Source organism: Pipistrellus hanaki (genome assembly GCF_964339955.1).
Source record: "Pipistrellus hanaki genome assembly, chromosome: 8".
Classification (NCBI taxonomy): domain Eukaryota; kingdom Metazoa; phylum Chordata; class Mammalia; order Chiroptera; family Vespertilionidae; genus Pipistrellus; species Pipistrellus hanaki.
The window spans coordinates 55479862-55494227 of NC_140510.1; the positions used below are offsets into that span (position 1 = coordinate 55479862).

Sequence of the window (14366 nt, forward strand, 5' to 3'; positions counted from 1 at the left end):
TCTCATTCTGTTGTACTCTGATTGCTTTACCATTTTTAAATCATGATGTTCCACTTTTTCCAGATTTTTGAAAATATTGTTAACTTATAATAACTAAAATATACTAGGGTTTGTCCTTCCTAATGATACCACTTGGCAATTGAAGATCCGGTTGCCAACAGGACGGTAGTGCATAATGAGATCTTAGGAGGCGGCGTGTCAGGTAACCTCACCTGCAGCTGAGTGCTTTGTAGAAAATGAACTTGCTTCTTTAGCATGGCTCTCCATCTCCTAATACCTAGTTTTCCTGGTCTCTGAGGTTTCATGTTGCAGTTTTACTTTAACCTCATGTTTCTTACTGTGGTGTGATCCAGCCTGTTATCGCTGATTAGATGGGGAGCCGTGGATGGAACAGTCTCTGAGTTCTCTCTTTGTTTCTTGTCCTTATAGTCCAAGTGCCTACAGCCTGATACTGGCAAAGTCTGACCACAACCCATCTACAAGCGGCTGCAGGTAAGGCCAATTAGAACCCCTTTGACTTAGAATCTTTGGAGAAACCAAAAGATTTGTCCTTGGAGTTTGGGTTTGGGGGATATGTGACTTGTTTTAGGCTTCTTCTGGAATCTGTTGGTCTGCATTGTGAACCCAGCTGTGCCCTTCCAGACAGGACTGTTCCTGCGGGCTGCCTGGCGCTCTCCACCCCCATGTTGCTCTGGTCTATTGCTCCTCCAGCTCTATCCAAGCAGACTTTGTCTGCATCTGAGATCTGTTCATCTGGAATTTCCTCACCCTGTTAGGTATTTGTAACAAGTGTATCCTTAGTTTCCTATCCAGACACTTTCATATCTCACTGGAGCAACAGCCAGCTCTTAGTCCTGGGCTACGCACATCCATCTCCTTCAGCAGGTGCCCACCTGCCCTGCCTTCCCCTGTCTCTGCTCCCTAAGTTTGAAGGTCCTTCTATAAATCTCCTCTCCTCTTGGCGGGGGTCTTCCTACAATTATCATTCATGTTTATACCAGGAAGCTACTGCTGTCCTCTGTATTCAGTTAATCATCTAGCTGAGGCAGACAAGGAAGGCCCAGCTCAACCATCAGTCTGCTCAGCCAGACTCTGAGGGTCGACCAGCAGGCCTTGCTGGGCACAGCCTGGCTCTCACTCGTGGGGGGAAAGCCAGCTGGAGGATGTCTGACCCATTCACTTGCATTTAAGCAGTGGTTCTCAACCACGGGCGAATCATCTGCCCCAAGAGACATGTTTGGTTGTCACAGCTGGCGGGGTGCTGCTGGTCTCCAGTAATTGTTGACCTAAAAGTAAAGGCCACAGTGAGAGGCAACAAGCATTTATTTGAGGTAAAAAAGAACAGCTATTTAGGATGCACTGATTCAGGCAGAAATCCAAATAGTGTTCCAATTAGGAGGCAAAAGCAAGGGGTGTTTATGAGAAAGGGGAGGGGAGCAATTACATCCATAGAAGGAAGGCATTTCTGTAGTGCAAATAAGGTAACATAGTGACACTGACTTTAAACACTGCTTTTAATTTTCAGTTTGGGGGCTAAAATATCTGCTTTCCTGTTACCTTTGTGACCAGTTCCTGGGGACACAATGTCGCCCTGTTTTAACACTCCAAAGTTTTGAGGAGTAGGACTACAAGGCAGCTTGCTTGGAGATGGCAGTTCCAACCCATTTTAAAGTGCCCCCATTTATGTTATTTTTCACATGGGTAAGGACCACCATCCTGCAGGCACCTCAGAGAACTATGGGCCAAGATGTCCTAATGCCCGGTTGAGAAATGGACCAGATGGACATCTCTTCAGAAAAGGGCCCCGGAAAGCTAACGTCTGATCTTTTTCACTCTGTAGTAGTGAGCAGTCTGCCAAAGCTAACACGCACAAGGAGCTGATCAGAACGCTCAAGGAGCTGAAGGTCCACCTCCCCACAAACAAGAAGGCCAAGGGGAAAGCCAGCACATTGGCGACCTTGAAGTACGCCCTGAGGAGCGTGAAGCAGGTGAAAGGTATGCCTGCCTCATGTGTTTGTTCCACCCTGTAGAAGTACGTTTCCAATCCCAAATTACAGCTTGGACTGTGTTGGCTTTCAAAACGCAATCCTGACATAGAAGAAAGAAACTTAGGAGTCTTGTGAAGCTGCCACAATTGAAAACCTCAGTTCACTGGAAGCTGTCTATTGCATTTGACTGTTAGAGGAAAAAATAAAGTGGGTAGAAAGCCAGCTGATAACAGAAACCTGTTTACAACATAAAACTTCAGTGCTGTGGGCTAGGTCAGGTCATGGTGAGGACAGTGCAGCATCTTCCAGGCTCTGGCTGGAGTGGGTGACCACTGATGGCCCGGTGATGTGGGCAGCTCAGAGTGGAATTAAAGCAAAACATCCTACAGTGGTTGGCTGAGGACTTGCCCCTCCTTTAAAAGAAAGCACGAAGGGAACCCAGAGGTGGGTGGGTTTAACAGAGCTTATCCTTGAAAGACAATATCTTAGAGCTGCTTCATTCAAAACCCCTGGCTCTTTACTTCTTTTTGTTTTAAATATGTTTTTGTTTATTTTTAGAGAGAGAGGAAGGGAGAAGGATAGAGAGATAGAGAGATAGAAACATTGATAAGAGAGAAACATCATCAATTGGCTGCCTTCTCTACTCCCTGTATTGGGAATTGGGCCCACAACCCAGGCATGTGCCCTGACCAGGAATCGAATCAGTGACCTCTTGGTTCATAAGTTGAAACTCAACTATTAAGCCACACCTTAATTTCTAAAAACATGTGAGTTTCAGTGGTGGTCGTCTTTGGGCCAGGAAGACAGGCAGAGCAGAGTGCCGCCTTCCATCACAGGTGCATGGTAACAGGACCTCTGAAATCCAGCCTTCATCCATGTGGGCATGTTTGGATTTTTATCATTAGACTAGAGGCCTCGTGCATGAAATTTGTGCATGGGGTGAGGGTGGGAGGTCCCTCAGCCTGGCCTGCATCCTCTGCAATCTGGGACCCCTCTCACAATCTGGGACCGATGGCTCCTAACCACTCGCCTGCCTGATCACCCCTAACTGCCTCTGCTTGCTGGCCTGATCGCCCGCTAACTGCTCCCCTGTGGGCCTGGTCACCCCCTAACTACCTCCTTGCCAGCCTGGTTGCCCCCTAACTGTCCAGAAGGGAGTCGGACATCTGGAAGATGTCGAGTTTACCTGGTCTAATTAGCATATTACTCTTTTATTAGTATAGAAGTATAGATGGCAGCGTATGACCACTTTTAGCGCTGGTTGGTGGATTAGAGAAAGGCTTTTATCTGAGGACACATTGCAGGAACCTTCATAGATGCAGGAACCTATGAGCAAACACTGCAAACCCAAAATGTTAGCTCACTGGGCTCAGACACTTTCCATTTCAATCAACTTCAAACCCAAGTATCTGTGTTCACTTGCTCCTGCCACCAGACCTTCACTGGGCAGACACCTCATGACCTGGGTCTCAGGTCAGCTTGATGCCTCTGCCTCCAGGCCAGGATCCTGTGCTCAGGGTCATCTCAGGATGGCTTAGCTATATAGTTAGTCGAGAGGTCCTCACAGCCTGGCCTCTCAGTCTGCTGCTGGGAAACGGGATGAGAACTTGGAGAATTCTTAAATGTCCTCAGTGCCTCAGAGAAACAGTAGAAGTCTTGGGGCAGGTATGCATGTGTGCAGTCTTGGTCTTGCAACCGGGGCCACTCCATGGACCCTTGTCCTTACAGTGTGAAACCTTACGGGAGGCAGAGCAGGGGTGCCCAGCCATCCTGCATGGAAATGATGACATTGCATCATGATTAACAACCTCGCGGGGAAAGTGAGCTTTAGGTGGAACTCTGTGGTCTTGTTATTTAAGATAACGTGTATTTATTGTTTGCAAAGTTCTGTAACCATAGGCCTTCTGATTTTCACAGAAACGCCCTGTGATTTGTTCTCTCAATGCCCAGGAGATAGTCTCCTAGCCCACTTTTCATGAGAAAAGTGAGTTAGGAGTTGCCTCTTAATCTCTCCCGCAGCCAATGAGGAGTATTACCAGCTGCTCATGTCCAGTGAGAAGCACAGCTGCGGCCCCGACGTGCCCTCCTACACCATAGAGGAGATCCAGAGCGCCACCTCCGAGGTCATTATGAAGAGCACGGTGAGTGTCTCCTGTTGGGGAGTCCTTCGGTGAGCTGGTGACCGCCGGGCTGGTGGCTTGATGGCAGCAGAGTTTGGAATTTTAGGAAGTGAGTTCAGACCTTAGAAAAAGAATGTAGTCAGTGTTTCAGAAGTCCTGGTGCAGATGTCTCCCAGGCCCTGTGCTCTCCTGGCCACTCCACCCTGCCCCTCACGTGTGGGAGAGTGACCCCTCCTTGACCAAGCACAGTGTACTTCAGGGTGAGGACACACCAGGGGCAATTGGTTCACTCTTCATGGGGGTGCCCTGAGATTAAACTCAGCTTCATGAGACTCCAAACCTCATGCATTTTATTTTATTATTATTATTTTTTTAAATCTTCCCTTGAGGATATTTTTCCATTGATTTTTAGAGAGAGTGAAAGGGAGGGGAAGAGACAGGAAAATCGATGTGAGAGAGACATAGCAATTGGTTGCCTCCTGCACCAGAGCCAGGGAACGAGCCTGCACTGCGGTACGTCCTTGACCAGGATCCAACCTGGGACCCTTTAGTCCACAGCCTGGCACTCTGTCTACTGCGCCAAACTGCCTAGGGCCAAACCTGATGCATTTTAAAGTAGCTGGTAAAGGTGGGGCCCTTGGAGGTGTGGGGACGGGGAGCAGGTTGGCCGTGCCCTGAGCCCCCATTTCTCAGACAGCAGAGAGCACCACATTTCTCAAAGCTGTCTGAGAACTTGGCTCCCACTCCTCACCTTCCTCCAGTACTTCCCCCACCACCACCAGTCCTTAGCTCAAGAGGTCCAGAGCCCTGCAGCCCCCAGACATTCCCTGGCACCCCAGGAGAGGGACATCCCAGCTTGGTGTCCCTCTCAATTCAGAAGCCAAGCGCTCTGTAGCCAAGATTACTGAGTGGATGGCACCTGTGGGAATCCGCACCCTGGGTTCCTTATGGCAGTGGAGCCCCGATTTGATTGTGTGTGGACCCCAGTATATATGAGGGGAAATAGAGTTATTCTGGTCAGGAGGAGAGTCCCAGAGGCCTTCCCTGACCTTCCTGCCCCTTTCCTGTCACCTGCCCCAGGTACGTCCCCTCTGCCCATTCTGACCGAGGATGTTCTTCCTCTCCAGGACATGTTTGCTGCGGCTGTGTCCCTGGTCACAGGGAAGATCCTGTACATCTCCAACCAAGTGGCCTCCATCTTCCACTGTAAGAGAGACACCTTTCACGATGCCAAGTTTGTGGAGTTCTTGGCGCCCCATGACATTAGCCTGTTCCACAGCTCTACCACGCCTTACAAGCTTCCTCCGTGGAGTGTCTGCAGTGGGACAGGTGAGGGAAGGGAGCACGTGGTGGCCTCTGTCCAAGGGGAAAGATCAGAAGTTGTTCAGAATAAATTTATAGAGGAAAAATCGTATTTTCATGAATTTCAGAGAGGGAGAAAACATCTCAGAGGCTTGTAGGACATTTTAGGCATTTTAGAAATGAAGTTCTGAGAAACTGGAGTCTGAGGTGAGTCTGTGGTGGGGGGCGGGCCCAGGCGCATCTGGGGGCATCAGACCCCTGGCTGTAAGCTCTGGAATGTGCCACGCTCATGAATATATTTCATTTTAGTCAGAACTGGGATAAAAGCTCTCTAAGCTTCGCTTTGAGCTCTGGCAGGTTTGTGTCACACCGTGGCTCTGATTCTGGTGCTGTCTTTAGGAGGACACAGCGCTCTCTATACCTCATTGTGTCATTTGGATGGGTGACTGTGGGCTTTTCTTTTAGATTCTTTCACTCAAGAATGCATGGAGGAGAAATCTTTCTTCTGCCGTGTCAGGTAAGCTCAGTTACTGGTCTTCCTAAACTTGAAATGGCCCAACCATTTCACCCTGAGCGCCTGGTGAGAAGTCCCTGCTCCACGACAGGCAGTTAGGGCCACGAGCCTGTCTGTGTCCCATCTTTGGAGTGAGGGCCTTAAAGCACTCATTTTCCTAAAAAAGTGAGTGAAAAGAAAGCACGTGGTCAGAGCTGCATTTTAAATGTTCACAAGGGGTTAAGAAGCCTGGTCAACAGTGGGGTGATTTCAACCAGTCCTCACTGAGGATGTCAGCCCGAGGAGCCGGGACTTGCTCCTTCACCTTGAAATGGGTCAGGGGCCCTCCCGCTGGAAGTGTGTATCCTGGGGTCCTTGAGGACCCCAAAAGTATATGCAGCCTTTGGTTCGAGTGTATATTTTTTTAAGTTCATTTTCCAGGGGAAAGCCCCATAGCTTTCCCAATGAGCTTTTAGCCTAAAATGGGGTGACCAGATAAGCCTCCAGCTGCAGTGTCATGGGTGACCACTGGTCAGACAGTGGTGCCCTCACTGTTGGAGCAGCATCCCTTTCCCTAATTAAAACTCAAACTGCTCTAGAGATGGCTCAAAGATCTCTCAATGCTCAGGGCTGATGACTGTGACTTACCCTGTGACGTCATCGGAAATCTGAGGAGCCAGGTGGTGGGCCCAGCTTCTCAAGGGGGAGAAGGTACAGACAACAGGCCAAGGGCAGCCCATCCATCTACCAGTATGCTGGGGTAGGATGGGAGGGCATCTTTACAGCAAACGAAGGGATTGCTAAAATGACAGCCAGCTGTGGGGGAGGGGACCAGCAATAAGGGATGGTTCCTTCTGTCATAACTCCACCCTCTAATGGCACCCTCCTCTTCAGCTTCGGGAAGAACCATGAAGATGAGATCCACTACCACCCGTTCCGTATGACGCCTTACCTGGTCAAGGTGCCGGAGCAGCAGGGCGCTGAGAGCCAGCTGTGCTGTGTGCTGCTGGCAGAGAGGGTGCACTCCGGCTATGAAGGTGACAGCCAGGCCCAGGCCAGCCAAGGGCTCCTCTGGTCCCTCACTTACTCCCCTGGCTCAGATGTAATGTCTGTAAGGTAGACTCTGGCCCAGCCTCCCCCAGCATGTCCCTCGAGACTCAGCACACCCGCCTTTGTCACCTGGCCCTCCTGGGACACTGCCACACCACCTCCCACGGTCTGTGCCAACATCTCGCTGTGACCGTGGGTGCCCTTCTCCTTCCCCACCCACTGCCTTCCATCCATGCAGTGAGAACAGCCCTGTCAGTCTGGGCCCAAGTCCCTCCCCTCCTTGTGTACACCCAGGCCTCGGCTGAAGTGCAGGGGCACCAGCTCTTCCTCAGAACCCCAAGCCATCCCCTCTTACCTTCCACTGAGTCTGCCGTCCTCCTGACACCAGGCTCCTGTAGACAGTTGGCCCCTTAACCCCATGTTTGCTCCTAGCGCCCCCTCCTCATCGCTGCCTATAGAAATTCAGTCTCTATATCAGGCTTATCTCGCCACGTGTCCTTTCCTGGTCCTGCCAGCTCCTCAGGCCACCCCCCAAATTACCAAATCTGGGTTCTTTAAGCATCCTGATCATGTCCTTCTAACAACTCCCCCCAACAAGCTGTGACATAGTCTCGTCCTGGCCACAGCACTGTGGCAACTCAGCAAACCCCCAGGTCAGCACCTCTGAAAGCAAAGAATCTATGACCTGCTCTCAGTGGTTAGTGATGTCTTTTTTTAAAAGGCATTTTATTAAATGGTAGAAATGGTTTAGATAAGTGGCTTGCTTTTAAATATTCGATGGGTTCCTGCATATAGGATATTGTCTTCCAAATAGTTCATGAAGATTTATAGCGTTACTTACATTCCAGCAGGTTATTCGCTTATAAGGTCAGTTGCCATCAAGAATGAATCATTTGGAATTTGGAATGTTTTGTCCATGAATTTGGAAGTTGAGGAAAGTTCTGCATATGACTTCCTTTATGCAAATTATCGTTGCCCATCTTAGAAACTGAAGTCCCAATACATTGACGTTTGCACAAGTTTCAGTCCGAATACTTAACTCATTTTTAAAAAGAATTTGTCCCGCTCATCTTGTTGGATCTTAAAATCTTGACCATGGCCCTGCAGCAGCAGGAGTTTCTGAGAAGCCTGTGCGTAGCGTGTGGTTTTGTAAACGGGAAGTCCTGGCTTTCCTGAGCAGGACTGGCCCACAGAGCCGGGGCCGGCTAGGGCTCTCAGGCTGCTGTCAGAGCCCCATCACTGAACAAAGCGCGTGGTTTTCTAGTAGTTGTCATATAACTACAAAATGTGTGTATTTCTCAGAATCAGACATCTGAGCAAAATTCTATTCTTTCAGCCCCTAGAATTCCTCCGGAAAAGAGAATTTTTACGACCACACATACACCCAATTGTTTGTTCCAGGACGTAGACGAAAGGTAAGCCCCGTGTGCTGTCCTCCTGCTCATGCATGCCTTGTGCTCACTCTTGTCTCAGAACCAGTGCTGCATCCCCAGGCCCGCAGGTTCCCTCACTAGACATTTAGTGTTCTGTCGTTGTCTTGGTAATTACTTCATCACTAAGGAAAGCTTAATGAATGTTCAGGGTTTTGACATTGAAGCTGTTAAGCTAGAGCTAAGCCTGCATGTTATGTGTGGTAATCAACAAAAGCATTTGAGTACGTTTAAGCAATAAGATAATTGTGGAATTACACTAAAAACCTCCTGAGATACAAAGACTGTAAATGAGGCTATCGTGGGAGCTGGTAGTTGTTCTAAGACTGTTTAAACTCGTTTCAAGGTTAGACAAGTGGGGTGGTGTGCCTGGAACAGGTGCAGGTCCCAGCACAAGTACACCTGCCAGCCTGTGTGTCACCTGCATGATCTGTCCAGAGCCCCTTTGTGGGTATCCCAGCCAGGATGCTGCAGCCGCTGGGAGCACTGACATCTGTGGGTTCGCTGGCATTGGGCCAGAGCCCTGGTGTGCCTTCCTCCAGCTCCTTCTGCACAGAAAATGCTCCAGGGGAGGAATTGCTCAGAAGACACATGAGAAATAGACTGAGAAGAGCCAGCATGCTGAGCTTTCTGAATTGGGCCAAGGTTACCTCCACAGACACCATCGAGAGTTAGGTCCTCTCCACTGCCCACCCCTGGGCACAAACCTTGGGGCCTCCTGGGAAAGTTCTGCTCTCAGGTGGCCCGGGATCAGCGGCCTCCAGCACCGGGCTGCTCAGGTGCATGCTGCCCACCACCTGTGGCAGAATGGCTGCAAGGAGTGTTCCAGGCACAGATTCCTGGGCCCCACCAGCCCTGCTCAACCAGGATCTCAGAGGGTGGGACTGGGAGCTGAATTTGTGAGGCAACCTCAGCATAATTTTTATTCCTCCAAAAATCTAAGAACTTCTATCTGCAACCCAGCCCAGGAATCTACTTAACTTCCGTGCAGAAGGGTTGGCAAGCAGGCACACACAGTCTGCACAGCCTTCCTCAGCAAAGCCGCCTCCTCCCCCTCTTCCTTCTCTTCCACTTCCCCCCCCTCTTCCTCCTTTCCTCCTCTTCCTCTTCCCTCCTCTTCCCCTTTCTCCTTCTTCTCTTCCCCCTCACTCCTGGCCAGGCCTAGAACTGGTAGGACGCCAAGAACATTCTGTACATCCGGCCAAAGGAAAACACAAGGCCCAAGGGAGTTCCCCACCACAGGGAACGGGGAGGCCTCTCTCTAAGACTCAAAGGAGAATGTCCTTCCACATGAGCAGAAGAGTTTGGAAAACATCTGTGGGAGGCAAAACACTGCCCGCGGAGAGGAAGGCTGAGGTTGCAGCTCAGAAGGGGAGAGCAGCCAAGCTGCAGAGGGGACAGGACTCTGGGAAGATTGACACAAACCATTTCTTGGAAAACAAACTAACAGCTTTTACAAGATCAGTGGGCACTGAGGGCAGGTGACACCCGGGGAAGCCACAATAAATAAGGAGTAGGTGCCGTGACCAAAGTAACAGGAGCAGGAAAACCTCTTGGGCTAGAGAAGATGCAGGCAGAGTTTCTAGGTGCAGACTTGTTTAAAAGTTTTCAAAACTCGTTAAAAATATCCATGCCAAAAAAATTTAAAATAAAAAACGTTCATGCCAGACCATATCTGGCCAAATTTATGAAACACAAAAAAAGAAAAAGATCTTAACAGAAGAAAAGGAACATTTTCATGGTTGATTCTCTCAGGAAATGGACACAAAGCGAAAGCCACTCAGCTTATGATGGTTAGGACCTTGTAGGGTCTTGTTTCATATTACAGACCCATGAGAATGCTATAATCTTTTACTAATTAATTGAAAGATTGCTTCTCTGTTAGCCTAATTCCCAAATTTTGATCCTGTAAGTGGGGCTGTCAGGGGAGCTGGTAGTTGTTTTCTTTCCTTGTGAATGGACAGATGGTTTTAGAGATGGTCAGCTCTCCTGTTGGGGGCTGCATTATGGAATGTGTCCCTAAGCACAACTGCAGGGTGACACTCCTGTGCACTTGTCTTGCAGAGCAGTCCCGCTCCTGGGCTACCTACCTCAAGACCTAATCGAGACCCCTGTGCTTCTGAAGCTTCACCCCAGTGACCGGCCCCTGATGCTTGCCATCCACAAAAAGAGTAGGTCCCTTCTCATGGTGAATCCTAAAGGCTTTGACAAAAGCTGGTTTGTGCCAGGGTGTCTCCCGAGGTCAGCACCCAGCCAAGGTGGGTCAGACTGGCTTGCAACGTATGGGTGATGGATGCCCCACCTCCTGCCGGAGTCCTGGCACTGCCTGTGGGTTCCTTTGTGGCCCAGGCCTGAGTGGCATCTTCGTTCTTACTGTTGGTATCCCTGGCAGGTGGGAGGAGGGGGCACAGGTTCAGCTGCGGTGGGTGAGGTAGTGGACAGGCTGGGGTAGTGCTCAACACATATGTCCCCAAGCCCAGGCCCCACAGATACAAATGACACTTGGAGACATCCAGTGGGAGCTAGCAGAGATGTACATCCTGAAACATGATGATGTGGCCAAAAACAAACATTTGTCTTGATTGAAAGTGGAATGGGGGGCAAGGGTATATGTACATAATAATAATAATAATAATAATAATAATATATTAAAAAAGAAAGTGGAATGGTTGTATGTATGCATAACCCATGGACACAGACAATAGGGTGGTGAAGGATTGAGGAGGGGGTCAGCTAGAGGGGGAACATATAAAATACTTTTTACAATAAAGACAAAAAAATATTTAGTATCAATAAAATAATAATTCAAAAAATAAAATAAAATAAAAGAAGACACACACACACACACACAGGCACACAGAAAGTTGACTGAAACTGAGAGCTGCAGCTTAGAACAGGTGTTGGCAGCTCTTAAATTTTCAAATAGCTGTGAACTTGAGGCATCTGGGCTTGTCTTTTCTCTTCCTGCAAGCCTGGTTGCTTCTCACCCCCGAACGCTCTTTTCCTTCCTAGTTCTGCAGTCTGGCGGGCAGCCCTTCGACTATTCTCCCCTTCGGTTCCGCACCCGGAATGGGGAGTACATCACACTGGACACCAGCTGGTCCAGCTTCATCAACCCCTGGAGCAGGAAGATCTCCTTCATCATTGGGCGGCACAGAGTCAGAGTGTAAGTGCCCCAGGCCCTGGGCCACTAGGCAGGCCTGTGGGGACCTGTCCCTGCCCCTGCCCCCAAGTGGGAGGGACCTAGTTCAAGCAGAGCTGTGAGGGGGAAAGGGGGCGTGAGCAGGCAGGTGGCAGCCTGGGGGTATAGAGAGGAAGCAGGGCCTTGCAGGGGTGTGCAGCACAGCCTGACTATCAGACATGAATATCATGCAGGGGCCCTTTGAATGAGGATGTGTTTGCTCAGCCATGTGCAGAGGAGCAGCAGGCCCTGCACCCCAGCATCCAGGAGCTCACGGAGCAGATCCACCGGCTGCTGCTGCAGGTGAGTGCCCACCCGCAGGACAATCCCTACCTTGTAGGCAGCCTGAGGACTGCTCTGAGTCCTGAGATCCCATCCTTCTGGCGTCTCACTCTGCCCTGCACCCTGGTGCCTGTTCTCTCTTCCACTGTGTGGGCGGTTTGGCAAAGTCTGTGCCAGGCCCAGACAGTTGAGCACACCTGCTGTTTGCCCAGGTTGGGGCAGCCCCAGCCTTGCACTTTGGGGTCTGTCTCTGACCTGCAGCCTTTTGCTAATGGCTGAAGGATGCACCCAGACCCCTGCTCCCGACTCAGCTCCCAAGTCCTGGGTACTGACCCCACATGTCGCCTCCCACAGGGGGTGGGGTCACTCCAATTCAGGATGCTGTGCTGGCACAAAGAGGGACTTGTGAACACCTGCCACTATCCTTGGGGACATAGTACTCAAGGAAAACTAGTGCGAGCACGGTAACCCCATGGCTGAGCAGCTCTCGGCTTCCTGGCTAGCCAACTAGGGCAAAACTATAATATATCAAGTTCAGTTTCGAAAACCCTCATTAGAACCAAGATTAGCCCACCCATGTGAGCAGAGGGGCAGACTGAATGAAGTCCCTCTTAGTGGGGTCTCCCCAAAGCCTGTGATTCAGGGACCCTGGTGCTGTGGGAGGAGGCTGAGAGCTGTGAATCGGGCTTCGGGAAGACAAAGCCACAGGCCAGCGATGCCCCTCCCCCAACCCTGTACCTAGGCTTCCTGTCTGCTCTCTCCCCAGCCTGTCCCCCACAGCGGTTCCAGCGGCTATGGGAGCCTGGGCAGCAATGGGTCGCACGAACACCTCATGAGCCAGACCTCCTCCAGCGACAGCAATGGCCAGGAGGACGCCCGCAGGAGGAGAACAGTAGGTCCCTCTGCCCCACCCCTGGGAACCTGTCTGTGGTGCATGCAGGGGTCACAGAGCACATTCAAACAGCCCTGGCTGCTCTCTCAGTTCTGTTCATGGGGACTGACTCTATCGTCTCTAAGAGTTGAAGCAGCAAGTCCTGGCCGGGTGGCTCAGTTAGAGCCTCGTCCCATACACCAAAAGGTCATGGGTTCAATCCTTAGGGCACATACCCAGGTTGTGGGTTCGATCCCCAGATAGGGTGCATATGGGAGGCAACCAATCGATGTGAAATCTCTTTCTCCCTTCTCTCTATAATCAATAAAAACATATCCTTGGATGAGGATTAAAAAGAAAATGAAGGGGGAAAATAGTTGAAGCAGCTAAAAATGTAGTTTAAGCTTTGGATGAAAAACTATTTAAAGAAGGCAAATCAAGCAAAAGGGAAGGTTTAACTTTAGGGTAGAAGGAAGAAAATGGGAAGTGCATCCCCCTTTCCTTTTATTATTGTTCCAAATCACCGGTCCGTTTTCTCTAACTTGGCCTCACAGATTCCCACTCAGCATCTCCTCCTCCTTGCTGAGATTACTCTGGCTTCTCCCTCCTCAAGGTGGGGCTGAAGCACTATACAGTCTCCGATGGAGAATAATGTGCTTATTTTGTCTTTATTCAAGGAAAATTCTAAAAACAGTAACAAGGTCAAAACCAAAAGTCATTATTCTGATGAATCTGAAGAACAGAAGAGAAAATCTGCTACAGGTAAATTACTCACCTTTCCTTATTAAAACTGTAGTTTGGCCAGGTTTTTCTGGCTTTCACCTGAACTGTGGGTGGCAGGGAATTTATCCTTTAACTGTGCACATCCCCCGCCCTGTCCCTTAGGCAGCAGGGCCTTCACTCCTTCAACACACAGCCCTGCTCTGCCAGTGTGGCTCAGTTGGTTGAGCATTGTCCCATGCACCAAGAGGTCACTGGCTAGCTTCCCAGACAGGGCACATGCCAAGATTACAGGCTCGATCCCCATAGGGGGTGTGCAAGAGGCAGCTGATCAATGATACTCTCTCATCAATGTTTCTCTCTCTCTCCCTTCCTCTCTGTGAAATCAATAAAAACATATTTAAAAAACAAAAACAAAAAACACAGCCCTAAGCTTCAGTGTAGGCATCTGGCACCCGGTAGGCCCTCGCTCCACTGAATGGCCGTGGGCCATGTGTTTGCACTCGAGTGAGCATGTGCCTATGCTCGCACCAAGGACGCTGCCCAGCTGTCCTGCAAATACTCAAATCCCATCCTGTCTGAGTGGAAAGTGCTGGCTTTGCTCCTGGGCCGCCTTCTCAAGTGAGGCCCCACCAGCATGGGGGGCTGTCAGCCCACCCCCAATGCAGGCTGACCCTGCCTTACCATGTCACAACTTTATACCCTCACGCTTGGGCTCCCGCTCAGGTGTGCACATGCAAGCTCCCCAGGCATCTGGCATGGGGGGCTCTCACTCATCCTTTGTGCTTGCGCCACATCTTTCCAGGGAGCCTCCTAGGGAATCTTGGTGCCAGAGCTCACCTCTGGCCAGAACTGTTGGCCTTTGGGATAGACACACACTTCTGCCTTGTGCTGGGTGCTGGGGACACGTTAATGAGCAGGACACAGCT

The 14366-nt window shown here is 50.2% G+C and overlaps 1 protein-coding gene across 1 annotated transcript in view; it reads left to right on the top strand.

Annotated features, from left to right (window-relative positions):
• Window positions 1-14366, top strand: part of PER2 (period circadian regulator 2) — a 33937-nt gene that overhangs the window by 6375 nt on the left and 13196 nt on the right. The window contains exons 3-14 of the mRNA XM_084892478.1: window positions 430-492; window positions 1841-1995; window positions 4008-4129; window positions 5236-5437; window positions 5876-5927; window positions 6798-6940; window positions 8290-8368; window positions 10448-10554; window positions 11396-11549; window positions 11759-11867; window positions 12613-12738; window positions 13395-13479. Of these exons, the coding sequence (XP_084748604.1) occupies window positions 430-492; window positions 1841-1995; window positions 4008-4129; window positions 5236-5437; window positions 5876-5927; window positions 6798-6940; window positions 8290-8368; window positions 10448-10554; window positions 11396-11549; window positions 11759-11867; window positions 12613-12738; window positions 13395-13479 (1397 nt within the window). The remainder of the gene's footprint in view (window positions 1-429; window positions 493-1840; window positions 1996-4007; window positions 4130-5235; window positions 5438-5875; window positions 5928-6797; window positions 6941-8289; window positions 8369-10447; window positions 10555-11395; window positions 11550-11758; window positions 11868-12612; window positions 12739-13394; window positions 13480-14366) is intronic.